Source organism: Pipistrellus kuhlii, unplaced genomic scaffold, assembly GCF_014108245.1.
Source record: "Pipistrellus kuhlii isolate mPipKuh1 unplaced genomic scaffold, mPipKuh1.p scaffold_m20_p_3, whole genome shotgun sequence".
Classification (NCBI taxonomy): domain Eukaryota; kingdom Metazoa; phylum Chordata; class Mammalia; order Chiroptera; family Vespertilionidae; genus Pipistrellus; species Pipistrellus kuhlii.
Window position 1 is genome coordinate 166,237,292 of NW_023425529.1, and position 13,618 is coordinate 166,250,909.

Here is a 13,618-nt window from a genome sequence, read left to right on the forward strand (position 1 = left end):
CAGATTTTCCTCAGGCAGTAGCAGTAGCAGCTGCTCCTCAGTTGGTAGTGGCTTCTATGGTGGTTGCTCTTTGCAGCAGTGGTGGCTCCTCTACCTGGTTGGGGGAGAAGCACAGCTACTTGCACAACTGCGAGTCCTTGGATGGGGGTGGGCTGATCATGAGGCTGCTGCTTCTCTGATGGAGGAAGACTGCTCACATGGCTGCTTCTCCTTGGACAGGGGCAGGTTTTTCACAGGGCTGCTGCTCCTCATATGAGGGCAGGCTGATCACCTGGCTGCTGTTTGTTGGATGGGTGCAAGATGCATAAGGCTGCTGCTCCTCGGACATGTGTGGGCTGCGCAGGGCTGCTACTCCTTGAATGGGGGTGGATTGCTGTGGAACTGCTGCTCTTCGAATGGGTGCGAGCTGCTCACTCAGCTGTTGCTCCTTGGATGTGGGCAGGCTACTTATGTGGCTGCTTTTTCTTGGACAAGGGTAGTGCACAGTCTGTGCACAGATGCTGCTCTTCAGACACGGGTGGGTTTTACAGGGCTGCCACTCATTCATGGGCAGGCTGCTCATGCGGTTGCTGCTCCTTGGACTGGGAAGTATGCCACTCACACAGTTGCTGCTCCTTGGACAGAGGTAGGCCAAGTGAGGGTGCTGCTCTTTAGACTGTGGCAGGCTGCTGTGGGGCTGCTGCTCCCATGATAGGAGCAAGCTGCTCATATTCTGCTACTTACGTGGTTACAGTGCCCTGGGCTAGGCATTATGCCGGTTGGAGGAGAGCATGCTTTGGAACTCACAGGAGCCTTCACCCAAGGTGGATGAAGTCTCGGTGATCATGGGACCACAGTCAATGTAGCAGGTTCCTGGCAGGGGTGGCTGTAGAGTTCCAGGTGTTATCTGAGGGCACCCTCTGTGTAGGTGAGACTGGGCTCCCTGTTATAGCAGCTCTCCCCTTCAAAAAGGCGAGGCCTCTAAGAAAGAGCCAGCCTCCTGGTACAGTTTGCAACAATAGCAGAGGCTGCCTAGTTAGGCGAGCCCAGTTAGCCTGTTCCTGAAGGTCCTGCAGGATCCAACTGTGACACACACACACACACACACACACACACACACACCATGACCACACACTCCTCTTTTGCTCCCTCACTCACTCATGCTCTCTCCCTCACTGCTGCCTTCTTCTTGCCTCTGTAGTTGGGCTTGGGGTGTTATTGATCTGTTCATGAATGGAGTTTCCTCTCCAGGTGTCTGGTTATGTGGCTCGCTCTCTAGCAAATTGACAGGACAAGATAAGATTAAGATTCTCCTTGACACAAGACAAGACAGAAAGGGAACAAAACATGAATGTAGTCATGACACTGATAACCCCAATATAAATGACCTTCTGAGAAAAGAGAATTAGAGGAGAGAAAAGAGAGCACAAATGATATTGAAGAGAGAAAAAAAGATAAGAGAAAATAGAAAAAAGAACAGAAGGGGGGGGAAAATATATATATATATATATATATATATATATATATATATATATATGGAGAAAACACAACATAACAAACAGATAAACCAAAAAAATGCAAACACCAAACACCCAGTAAAGAGGGTAGGGGCAGAATCTGTAGAGACTGAGCAGAAAGTAAGGTTAAGAATTGGATGAATGTGGGGTGGACCTCAGTTCAGTATAAGGAAGTAGAAAGGGGATGAGTGGATAAGAAAAAAAAGAGAATGAGAAGAAAATAATAATAATAATAATAATAATAATAATAAATTAATATCAAAATTGATTTAAAATGGTATAAAAAATAGCAAATAAAACAAAATGATGGAAAATAATCTGAAAAGAAATAGAAAATAAAGCAACAAACAGAAAAAGAAAAAAAGAAGAAAAGAGAGATAACAAAATAATAATAAAATAAAATAAAAATAAAAGTGAAATATGGAAGTATTGTTCCTTTGGTTGGCTTAAGATCCCAGTCTTCTGTACTGTCTGTGGTTTCTGTTTCCTGTTGCTGGGACTGAAGGCCTCTCATTAGGCCCCTCCCTTTGGATTCTCAGGGACTATTCAGATTTTTTTAAATCTTTTGTACCAAATAGGGTGTATTGTGGGTATGGCTATATTGGTTGCCTGGAGACTGGAAGGAAGGGCTATCTCTTCAGGAGAAAATGGCTGCCCAAGTTTGGGCCTCAGGTATAACTCAATGTCAGATTCACTGCCACTTCTTTAGGACCCTTCCTCTCCCCAGCTCTCCTGAGACTCCACAAGTCTGCACCTTCTCCTGCACCCCAGCCACCGGTGAGTGTCCATATCCAAAAGGGCCTATGAACTAGATACAGTGAGGCAAAGCACAGGCCACAGAAAGGGGAAAGACTATGGCTCTTGTGAGCTCCTCTCCTGCCAGGACTATGTGTTCTGGTCAGCCCTTCAGGCTGCCCCCTCTGGGCTCAGTCTATTGTGACTATGGACCCAGATCTAGAATCCCCTGCCACCACCAGTCCCTGGAACCTCCTTTCCATAGTCAGGCGCTATGCCTGTCCCAAGGGGCACAGCTCGGTGCCATGCAGTTTTCCTCTGACCTTCTGGGTACAGAAGTTTGGCAGCTTTCTCCTGCCCAGATGCTTGGTTTTCTCTTTCTCCAGGGGTCCTCTGCCCTTTCCTGGCTGCAAATTGTCTCACCAGCTGAATCTCCTTTGCCAATTCAGGGTGGGTATTATTTGTTTCAGTTGCTCATTCTATCTCCTCTGGGACAAGGCTCGGGACAAGTCTGTTTTTTCCACCACCATTTTGTCCTCCTCTATTTATTTATTTTAATAAGTTCTTTGCCTTTATAGGTACTTTGCATTTAATGAGAAATTATTAAACTTCCTTTATTCACACAATGTTTCTTTCGCTCTTTGAAATTATTTAAAATACCAAATTTCAAGTAATTTTTTTGTAAATTCAACATCTAATCTTCCCCCAATATAGTTTTCACTGATGGCCTTTTTCCCGGGCCATACTCTCATGGTCTTTTTCATTCTGGTAAGTTTTAACAACTGAAATTGATCACTTCAAATAATATGTTGTAGTAACTCAAAATCAGATTTTTCTTCCCCTTCAAATATTCTTGTTAGTTATTTGTTTTAATTGTTGAGTTTGTGAATTTTCCCACTGTTTCTCTAATATCTGTATTCTTTGGTGTGTGCAGCCACTGATATCTCTATTCTGTTATCTTATTGATTGGCTAATGATCAGATAGAGAGTTCTTCAAATGTATGGCCAATAAGTCTCTCAGTTTTGCTGAGGCTCTGTCACTGCATTTTGTCACTCAGCCAGGAAGTTTCACAGCTACACTTATCATTTCAATTCCTGTTTGCACAGAGTCTCAAGGTGAGCCAGAGGTGAGAGTTTAGGGTCTTTTCAGGTCTGTCCTAATCATGTGCATAGCCTTGAGCATGCACATAGTATGTGAGGCCTTTTAGATTCCCAGATATTTGACATAACTTTCCAAAGCTCCATGTGAATATATATATAGATAGATGATAGATAGATGATAGATAGATGATAGATAGATGATAGATAGATAGATAGATAAATAGATAGATAGATTAGATAGATAGATGGATAGATAGATAGATAGATAGATAGATAGATAGATAGATAGATAGATAGAGCGAGCCAGAAACTGGACCACTAGAAAGACCAGAATGACCTGTTGCTATGATATCCACTGTGGCCAGCAAACCAGGCCCATCAGGGGGTGGGGTCAGCCTGCCAACCTCTTGTAGCCCCTCCCCACGGCTGATCTTCCATCCTGGTTGGGAGCGGGGAGGCCAGCCAACCTCCCCCAGTGACTGACTCCTGATCAGCTCCTTTATCCCCAACCAAGGGCAGGCCTTGCAGGCCTCTCACTCACTCCCTGCACCGGCCAATCCCTGATCAGGCCCCAACTGGGGGAAGCCAGCCAGCCAACCTCCTGCTGTTTCCTCCTCCCAGCAGGCCTAGCCCCAATCTGCCCCAATTGGGCCAGGGGAACCCCAACTGTGCACAAAATTGTGCACTGGGCCTCTAGTTTGATTATAAAGCTTTTCTTTAAAAAAAAAATTATTGAATTTATTGTGGTGACATTGGTTAAAAAAAATTATATAGGTTTCAGGTATATAATTCTATAGTATAACATCTGTATATTACATTGTGTGTTTACCATCCCAAGTCAATTTGCCTTCCAGCAACATTTATATCCCCTTTACTCTCTTCATCCTTCCCCAATCCTTTGGTAAACACCATACTATTATCTGTGTCTATGAAGTTGTTTATTTTTTATTTTTTCTTGGCTTAATTCCTTTACTTTTTTCACCCAGTTCCCCAATCACCCTCTTCTCTGGCAGCTCTGTTTGTTCTTTATATCTCTGAGTCTGTTGCTATTTGTTTGTCGTTTTGCTCATTAGGTTCTACTTATAGGTGAAATTATAAGGTCTTTTTAAGTTTTTTGGTTGGCCTATTGTTTGCCCTATTGATTCATTTCATCAGGCAACTGTGAAGTTAAAAAAATTTGTAGTTGTTTCAGAAAATGCTTTTGGAAAAAGAATTTTGACATTAGGTGAGATCTGATTTATGTCATATATACAAGCTTGAAGTGAATCTTCTAAGAACCGCAAAGCAGCTCAAATCCTGGCATTTCTCTAGAAATGAGATTTTGAAAATGCTCCAGCCACATTCTGCTTTTCTCAGAGGTTGCTAATCTCCTGGTATTCACTGCAAATGCATTCTCTTATTTTTTCTTGACAAAATAAGAGACTAGAGCAAATTCAAATTCCCCAAATATTAATATTTTTACTAAGATCTGATATTTTTATTGAATAAACACTCTTGAGAATATTGTAAACCTTCAGTTAATTTCTAGAGAATTGATTCTAACAATTTTTTCAGTTCTCATGTTGATTTTATGTAGAAGAGAATTTTGGATGGTTCTTACTCTTATTTACACTGATGTCATTTCATTACATAACTGTTATGTAATCTGCATTTATAATATTTTAATATAACATGTTTTTTAAAAATTTTCCTTGTTGTTTCTCCATTGACCCATGGGAAATTTTGAAGTGTGCATATTTGGGCTTTTTCTAGATACCTTTTGGGTCTGATTTTTAATTGAACTTTACTATGTTCAGGTAATGCATTTGACTTCAGTGTGTATGTTTCTATATACTTATTATGCAGTGTACTATAGATGTATATTAAGATGATTTGTTTGCATTTAAAGCTTATGTTTTCCACATATTTTTTTCTTGTAAGAATTTTGTCATTTCTGTCTGTTGTCACAGCATCCTCATCAGGAAATATCTGAGATTGGTTCTGTATTTTTTTTTATTTTTAAGTAATATGTCATTATTAATTATTATATTAAAGTAATATAGGATACATTTTGCAAACCTTTGTTATTAACTTTCAGACACTCCTTGATTTTGTCTAGGAGTTTGTAGAAAATTATAATATCAGCCGAAACCGGTTTGGCTCAGTAGATAGAGCGCCAGCCTGCGGACTGAAAGGTCCCGGGTTCGATTCCTGTCAAGGGCATCTACATTGGTTGAGGGCATATCCCCAGGAGGGGGTGTGCAAGAGGCAGCTGATCGATGATTCTCTCTCATCGATGTTTCTAACTCTCTATCCCTCTCTCTTCCTCTCTGTAAAAAATCAATAAAATATATATTAAAAAAAGAAAAGAAAATTATAATACTAACAGATTTCACTCTGAGTATTTGAAGGAATATCTGCCATTTCAGAAAGTCTACCCAAACTCATCTCTTCTACCTCCCTTACGATGAAAAATCTTTAGTTTCTTGAAAAAAGGGTAAAGAGGTCTGTGGCGTGAAGGCACTGGTGAAACCCTCTATAATTGAGAAAGAGAAGAGGGGAAAAGGTCTAATTCTGAAGAGATTTAACATAGGATATGCACTAGGAAAACCTAAGCTGGGTTACTTTGTTCTCTAAAAATGTTATAGGAAAGAAATGAGCATAGACATGGCTGCTTTAGCTCCCCGGGAAGTCAGAGTGAAAAAAGGGGACCTTGGAGACAGGCTCAGGGGATTAACCTGGGACAAGGTGCTGCTGCCCATTGCTCCCCTAGTTGCAAGTCTCCTAAGGACCTTAGAGTTTAGGAGATTTGTGCCTATGGGGGAAGAAAGGGACGGGGAAGGGCATGTTCATGCTCCCCAGAGGCAGAGCACACTCAGGACCTTTATCTTGAGGATTTTTCCTCTCTCTTGTGGGTGGGAATCTTAGGGGAGGGTTTCAGAATATTTTCAGTTTCCAAGGTGTGCTTTTTCAGGGTCCTGATCTCTACTGATTGGTCAGCACAAGGGCAGGGGGTCATTTGGTACTAAAGCTGGTTCTGGAGTCACCCACCTGCTTTTGCTACTTTTGTAAGCCAGAAGCTGAAATACAACTGAGGCCTAGATGGTATTTCTGTTATCTCTAAAGAGATGACCTTCTGTTGAACTGTTGCAGTTTCCTCATTCTACTTACCAAGGAATTTCCCCAGTTTCTTACTATGCTGTTTCAAGCTCACATTTTTATTTCTGGGTTATTAGATATCTGGTCTCTGAGTTTGTGGGCTTCTTGTATTTCCTGGGAATTTCCCTTTCTCAGGCTCACGGACTGCCTTCCCTTAAAACCAGAGAAATTCCTTAAAATTAGTTTCTCTTGAAAAGAAATTTCAGATTTTCAACAGAGAAGTCTGTCTGCCTTTGTGGAGACAGTCCACTGACTCACTCTGTAAACATCCTTAGAGCCACTCCTGTTCCTGGGTGGCACCACATTAGGATGATGAGAACATTTATACTCAGTCTGTGTTGTATTAAAGCTCTTATTCCTGAAGGTGCAGCATGTCTCACTAGTATCATTCTCTCAGATATTTTTCCCCTTGTGGTTTATATATGGAGAGGATTAGGAAGGGGCTTTAGGTTGTTAACGAAAACCAAAACCAACCCCCCCCCAAAAAAAACACATTGAAACCTGTAAAGAATTTCTTGAGTTTATTTGAGCCAAACTGTCGACATATGCCGGGAAGCAGAACCTCAATGGATTGAGATAATGCTCCAAAGAATGGCGGGTTACATTTCTATTTATACGTTGCAGTCAAAGGAGGGACATAGATGGGTTACATGAAATTCATTGGTGATGGATTAAGGAGGCGAAAGAAAACAAAGTGGTGGGAAACCCCTGGGATTGGATAAAAAGTAAAATGATAGAAACATACTTAGGTGAGTGCAAAAATAATTAACATGATAAAGAAGGAATTTGAGGCATCTGTGCTGGCGCCCACCACATTTGGTTGTGCCCCAGGGGCTCTAGAAAAAGGGAAGTTACAAGTTACCCAGACATCTCACAGATGTGTTATTTTAGAGGCAATAAGGCAAATGGGCTCAGTAAAGAAGATCTAAGTTGATCTTTGTCACGGAAAATATCGGTCTAGGACATGACTACCCACTATAACCTGTTTGTAATTTAAATATTTAATTTTCAAACCATCTTTTGTGGTTATATTAGGTCTCTGAGTTTGCAAGACTGCCACGCAGGCTCCCCTGAGCTTGTCAGGTTGGCATGTGGCTCCTTTCGTTCACAATGCGTATTTGGTAGTTTTATCATAGGAGTGGGGTGTCCCTTTCCCCACTGAGTGCTGAGAGTGGGGTCTTTATGCTGTCTCCAGAAAAAGACTTTTCTGAGACTCACATGGGAGGATGCTTGATTTTTCATTTGTGTTCACTTAATTTCCTGGGTTTTAAAAGTCCCGTTTCCCTTAATCCAGTCCTGTAAGAAGTGCAGCTGGGGATTCATTGGAGCTAGAAGCAAAGCCAGTGTCCAGTTTCTGTTCCATGTTGGAACTGGGTCTAATTTAGCATCAGGTTAGTTGCAGTCCATCTGTCCATTGTATGGGGTCCACATGGCTGCGGCCAATGTGGGTGAATGCAGGAGAACCAAGAGTGCACACACCAAGAGAGCCAGGAGCCAAGAGAGTGAACTTCTATATTTAGTAGACTAAATATCTCAAATCTTCCTGTACTTGCAGTGGCCACATCTACTCTGGCCAATGACCTGTTTCCCAGGTGTGACTGACAGACAAGTGCCTTCCCTGTGCCTCCCAGACTTTACTGCAGATGTGTCCATTCTCGCCCTCCAGTCCCTTCTTCCAGGGATCTGTGGGGAAAAGCCTGGTGGCTCCCTGAAGAGTGTTAAACTGTAGCTTCCTAGCAAAGCCTTATAAATGGCATAATATTTGGCTTCCCTGTGTTCCTTTCCTGTTATTAATAACTAGAGGCCCAGTGCATGAAATTTGTGCACGGGGAGTGTGTTTCTCAGCCCAGCCTGCACCTTCTCCAATCTGACCCTTCAAGGCACATGTGTCAAACACAAGGCCCGCGGGCCAAATCCGTCCCGCCAGGCCTTGCAATGTGGCCCGCACCGCGCTGTCATCACTGCACTCTGCTGCGTTTCCATCACAATGACAGTTTATGACTGTTCAGTAAACCATTCGGCCCGCGATTTAGGCTGGATTTTTGATTTTGGCCCCTTCTCTGATTGAGTTCGACACCCCTACTTCAAGGGATGTCTGACTGCCCTCTCACAATCTAGGACTGCTTGCTCCCTACCACTTGCCAGCCTGCTTGCCTGAATGCCCCTAACCACTCCTGCCTGCTTGCCTTATTGCCCCTAACCACTCCTGCTTGTCATCCTGATCACCCCCTAACCACTCCCCTGCCAGCCTGTTTGCCCCTAACTGCCCTCCCTGCAGGTCTGGTCCCCCCAATTGCTCTCTACTACAGTCCTGGTCACCCCCAACTGCCCTCTCCTGCAGACCTGGGTTCTCCCCAGCTGCCTTCCCCTGCAGGTCTGGTTCCTCCTAACTGCCCTCCCCTGCTGGCCATCTTGTGTCCACATGCGGGAAGCCATCTTTGACCTTATGGGGGTGCTCATCTTGTGTATTGGAGTGATGGTCAATTTTCATATTTCCTCTTTATTACATAGGATAAGGTTAATTACAATGGCATCAGTGGTATGTACAATTTGTTTTTGTTTTATTATATTTAGCATAGAATGTTAGTCTGCAGCCACGTCTCATTCATCTTCACTAGAAAATATATATTTTTCACATAGAAATGATTAATCTATAGTAATAACAAGGCTAAAATTATATTTTTTCAAAATGTGACCTTCAGTTTTTTCTTTTAAAAAAGCCATTCCTACAGATTAAATTTATTACCCTAATCCTGAATCTATTATAATAATAAATTCCTTTTATTTAGAATAATAAATTCTTAAGAATATATAAATTGTGAAAATGGATTTAGTATTTTTTTTTGACATGAGTGAAAAAGTTTTACTTTGTATATTTTTTATTTACTAAACCATTTTTATTGATTTTCTTTGTTTTAGGTGATTTATATAATTACAATTGATAAAAAATCATATACTCTGCATCTCACAAAAAGGTAAGATATAATTTTCCCTTAAAGCTTAGATTTTACTTTTAAAATTTTTTGTTACTATCTATAATAATAAAATCATAAGGTGATAATTAGACCAGACAGCCAAACAGCAGAATGACCATCTGGACATCCTTCCAGACAACCTTCTGGACGAAGCTGGGGCTGCAGCGGCTGTGAGGGCTAAGGCAACCATGAGGGCCGAGGCAGCCAGGAATGCTAGGTCTGAGCCCTTTGCACAAATTTCATGCATCAAGCCTCTAGTTTAAATATAATAATGAAGAAAAAATAAAGAATGTTGACTCAATCCATTTTCAATGTAGGATTTATTATGCCTTGAATCCTAGATCTATATGATTGTTGCATTAAATTATTTAGCTTTATTTTCAGATTTAGGAATAAGCTATCTATCTATCTATCTATCTATCTATCTATCTATATAAAAGCCTAAGCAACTGTTACAACTCGTCGATTGCTTAACCAGTTGACCATTCATTATGATGTGCACTGACCAATAGGGGACTGATGCTCAACACAGGAGCTGCCCCCTGGTGATGAGTGCACTTCCATAGTGGGAGCACTGCTCAGCCAGAAGCCAAGCTCATGGCTGGTGAGCACAGTTGCAGCAGTGGCAGGAGCTTCTCCCACTTCTGCTGCAGTGCTACTGAGTGGCAGCAATGGCAGGCACAGCGGGGCCAGGCTGAGTGGGAGCCACTTCATGCACTGCTACTGCTACATCCCTTGGGGGATCTTGGACTGCCGTTTTTGGCCAGATCTGTGGGCATTGGGCCAAAACTGGCAGTCTGCAATCCCTTGAGAGGTCCCGGAGGTCCTATATTGCGAAAGGGCGCAGGTCAGGCTGAGAGATGCCACCGGTGCACAAATTCATGCACCAGGCCTCTAGTATATTTATAAATCTTTGAGTATAAAGTCACTAAACCCAATAATTGTGACAGATAATAAGTATGTCTCATGATTTCTCAAACACAGTTAATACATTAAATGGTTATTGGTGGGAAATATAACTAGGAGCACATATCTTATGAATGTATTAATTATGTTTGTATTTATTTTGAATTGTATATGGTACAGTTTATATATCATAAAACTTGGCCAAGTGCATAAATAAGTAATCCTATATAATAAAGGCCTAGGTGCCATCACGGCCTCATGCATTGTCACAAGATGGCTGCCACAAGATGGCCTCATGCACAGTGGAGTCAGGGCCCAGCAGCTTCTCTGTGCAGTGAGGCCTAGTGGTCCCGCAACTCTGTGTGGTGTGGAGGAGGCAGGTCCTGGCAGAGGAGGCAGATCTTAGCAGGGGAGGGTAGTTGTGGGTGACCAGGTTGACAGGGGAGGGCAGTTGGAGGCAATCAGGATGGAAGGGGAGGGCAGCTGTGGTTGACTAGGCCAGCAGGGGAGGGCAGACATAAGCCATTAGGGCAATCAGGCAGGCAAGCAGTTAGGCTCTAGCAGTCTTGGATTGTGAGAGGGATGTCTGACTGCCGGTTTAGGCCTGATCCTGAGGTGTCCCAGACTGGAGAGGGTGAGGCTAGGCTGAGGGACAACCCCCCCCCCCCCGCCCCAAGCATGAATTTCATGCACCAGGCCTCTAGTTTTTAATAATTTTATGTAGTTTTGCAACCATGAACCATAAACCATTTTTAGAACATGTAATTCCCCAAATAAAACCTCTCATGCCATTTCACATTTAATCCAATTCCCTACTACACTCCCAATAACAATCCATGTACTTTCTGTCAGTGTGTTTTCTCAACATTTCATATCAATTGAATCAAAGAGCCTTCTCTCCATCTGCCTTTAAAAAAATATATACTTAAAACAACTGCATTTTGTCCACCTGTATCTTTATAATTGACCAAGTCTGGAGAAAATTAGCCTCATTTAATTCATGACTCTTCTCATCTAATCTGGGACCATTAAACTCATGTTAGTCTTTAATGCTTTTATAACTCCATTGAAATTGTTTTTTTGATAAGAGAATCAATGATCTTCATATTTCTGAATGCCAACCTTCATTTTTTTAAACCAATTTGGCAACATTTTGTATAATTGATCAGTGCCTCCTCACAAAATATCTTCATTACCACCAACTCCTTGTTTAACTCTTACACCATTGTGCTTACTCTTTAACAGTATTTGTTTGTCTGTTTTCAGTTCATCATTATTATTATTATTATTATTTTTAAATGTTTTCAATCTCAGAGAACTCCATGGAGTGGTTATTAAGTCTCATTTCTTTCCCCTAGCTATATTCAATTACCTGCCTATTTCATCCAGGCCCAGGGGTTCAAGTACAGTTTATGTGTTAATTATTTCCTTTCCAGTGAACATCATATTCAATCACCTGACCAGTTATTTGATAACCAAGTGTTTAATAGAGTTCCCTTACTTAACATATTTAAACTGTACTTCTGATCCACCCAAAATGTATCCTTTGCACCATCACTGCAGTCAATGGCAACTTTATTCTTCCAGTTTCTCTGAACAAAAACCTTGGGGTGATCCTTGACATCTTTCTTCCCCCTCTCCCATAGTCAGTGGATTAAGTCCCATGTGTTCCACCTTTAAAACATCAAAATGTATTCAGAATTGGCCCTCCATCACTGCTACTGTCCTATTTCAAGCCACCAACACATCTTGCCTGGATGAATGTAACAGCCTAACTGGTATCTTTCTTTGTGCACATCATTCTCAATACAGCATTCAGTCTAATTCTTTTAAAATGTTGGTCTGAGCTTTCATTTACTGCTCAAAAATCTTTCAGTGACTTCTTATCTTATTAGCACTGTCTCTCATTGCTATCTCTTGTCTTTAATCCACATTCCACTCTAGGCTGTTCTTTGTATACACAAAACATACTTATGCCTCAAAGTCTTTGCATTTTCTCTTAACTCTGTCTGGAATAACATTTCTGTGAAAATCCATAGGCTTGTTTTTCAGTTTTTAATAATCTACTGTATCATAATATATGTGAGCCTCCCATGCCATCTTATCACATTTTGCCACAAACCTTTGTCACCCAGTTCTTATTTCTCATCATCTAACATGTTGGCAGAATATGTCCCTCACTATCATGAAGACCAGTGGTTTGTCTTTTATTTATTGCTGTATCCCAGTGCCTAAAAGAGGATCTGACAGATAGTAGGCACTCAAAAAATAATTCTTTGAGTAAAGACATAGACGGACACACACATAGATATATGATACAGAGGATTCAGAGTTTATTTCAGTGTTAAGAAAGCCTGATACACCACACTAAAATTACTCTAACTGAACCATCTATACTAATAAAGGGTAATATGTTAATTAGACCGGACATCTTCCAGACATCCATCCAGACAAAGCCACAGCAGCTGCGAAGGCTAAGGGCCTGCAGCTCAGGAGAGGTGCAGCTGCAGGAGCGGCAGTGGTGGGAGCAGGAGCAGAGGTGGCACTGCTACCACCCCTTTCCCAGAGGCAGCGCAGGAGAAACCATGGCATGGGCCGGTCCCGCACCAGCACCCCTTCTGGAGAGGCAGCGGGAGAGGGGGCTGCTTGGTCTGAGTCCCAGTGCTGCCCTTTCTGCAGAGGCAACCACAGAGGCAGTGGCACAAGCTCGCTCAGGCTCAGTGTCACACCTCCACAGAGGCTGGATGGGGTGTGATTAGCTGTACTTCAACCTCCCACAGCCCCTCCCCCAGCCGGCTTGGCTCCAGATCACTCCCTACCCACCAGTGGGTGTGTGGCAGGGTCAGCACCAAGAAGTGAGGGCAGTGGCAGCAGCTGCAAGGTGATGGGGGCAGCGCCTTCCCATGATTGGCCCTGTTGCCTCCCGTAGAGGGAGGCCAGACTGTGGCTTAGGCCCATAGGGAGTGGGCCTAAGCCATCAGTAGGACATCCCCTGAAGGCTCACAGTCTGTGAGAGGGGGAAGACCAGGCTGAGGGACTCCCCACAGTGCATTATTTTTTGTGTGTGTGCACCAGGCCTTTAGTATTATTATATAATTCTAATAAATTTCACATTTACTTTTATTAGTGTAATGTTTAATTCATATTGAATTCATTCTTCAAACATTTTGTTGTTTCTTAGCTCATTCTTATCCCAGGACTTTTTGGTTTACTCATTTAATGAAACTGGATCTTTGCATACTGATTCTTCATATTTTAAGGTAAGAT

General features: G+C 42.2%; 1 protein-coding gene across 1 annotated transcript in view; it reads left to right on the forward strand.

Moving 5' to 3' along the window:
- Positions 1 to 751: 751 nt before the first annotated feature.
- The window catches only part of LOC118729713 (disintegrin and metalloproteinase domain-containing protein 18), a 75,009-nt gene continuing 62,142 nt past the window's right edge, over positions 752 to 13,618 (forward strand). Inside the window, exons 1-4 of the mRNA XM_045587783.1 lie at positions 752 to 757; positions 2,946 to 2,999; positions 9,390 to 9,445; positions 13,533 to 13,611. Of these exons, the coding sequence (XP_045443739.1) occupies positions 752 to 757; positions 2,946 to 2,999; positions 9,390 to 9,445; positions 13,533 to 13,611 (195 nt within the window). The remainder of the gene's footprint in view (positions 758 to 2,945; positions 3,000 to 9,389; positions 9,446 to 13,532; positions 13,612 to 13,618) is intronic.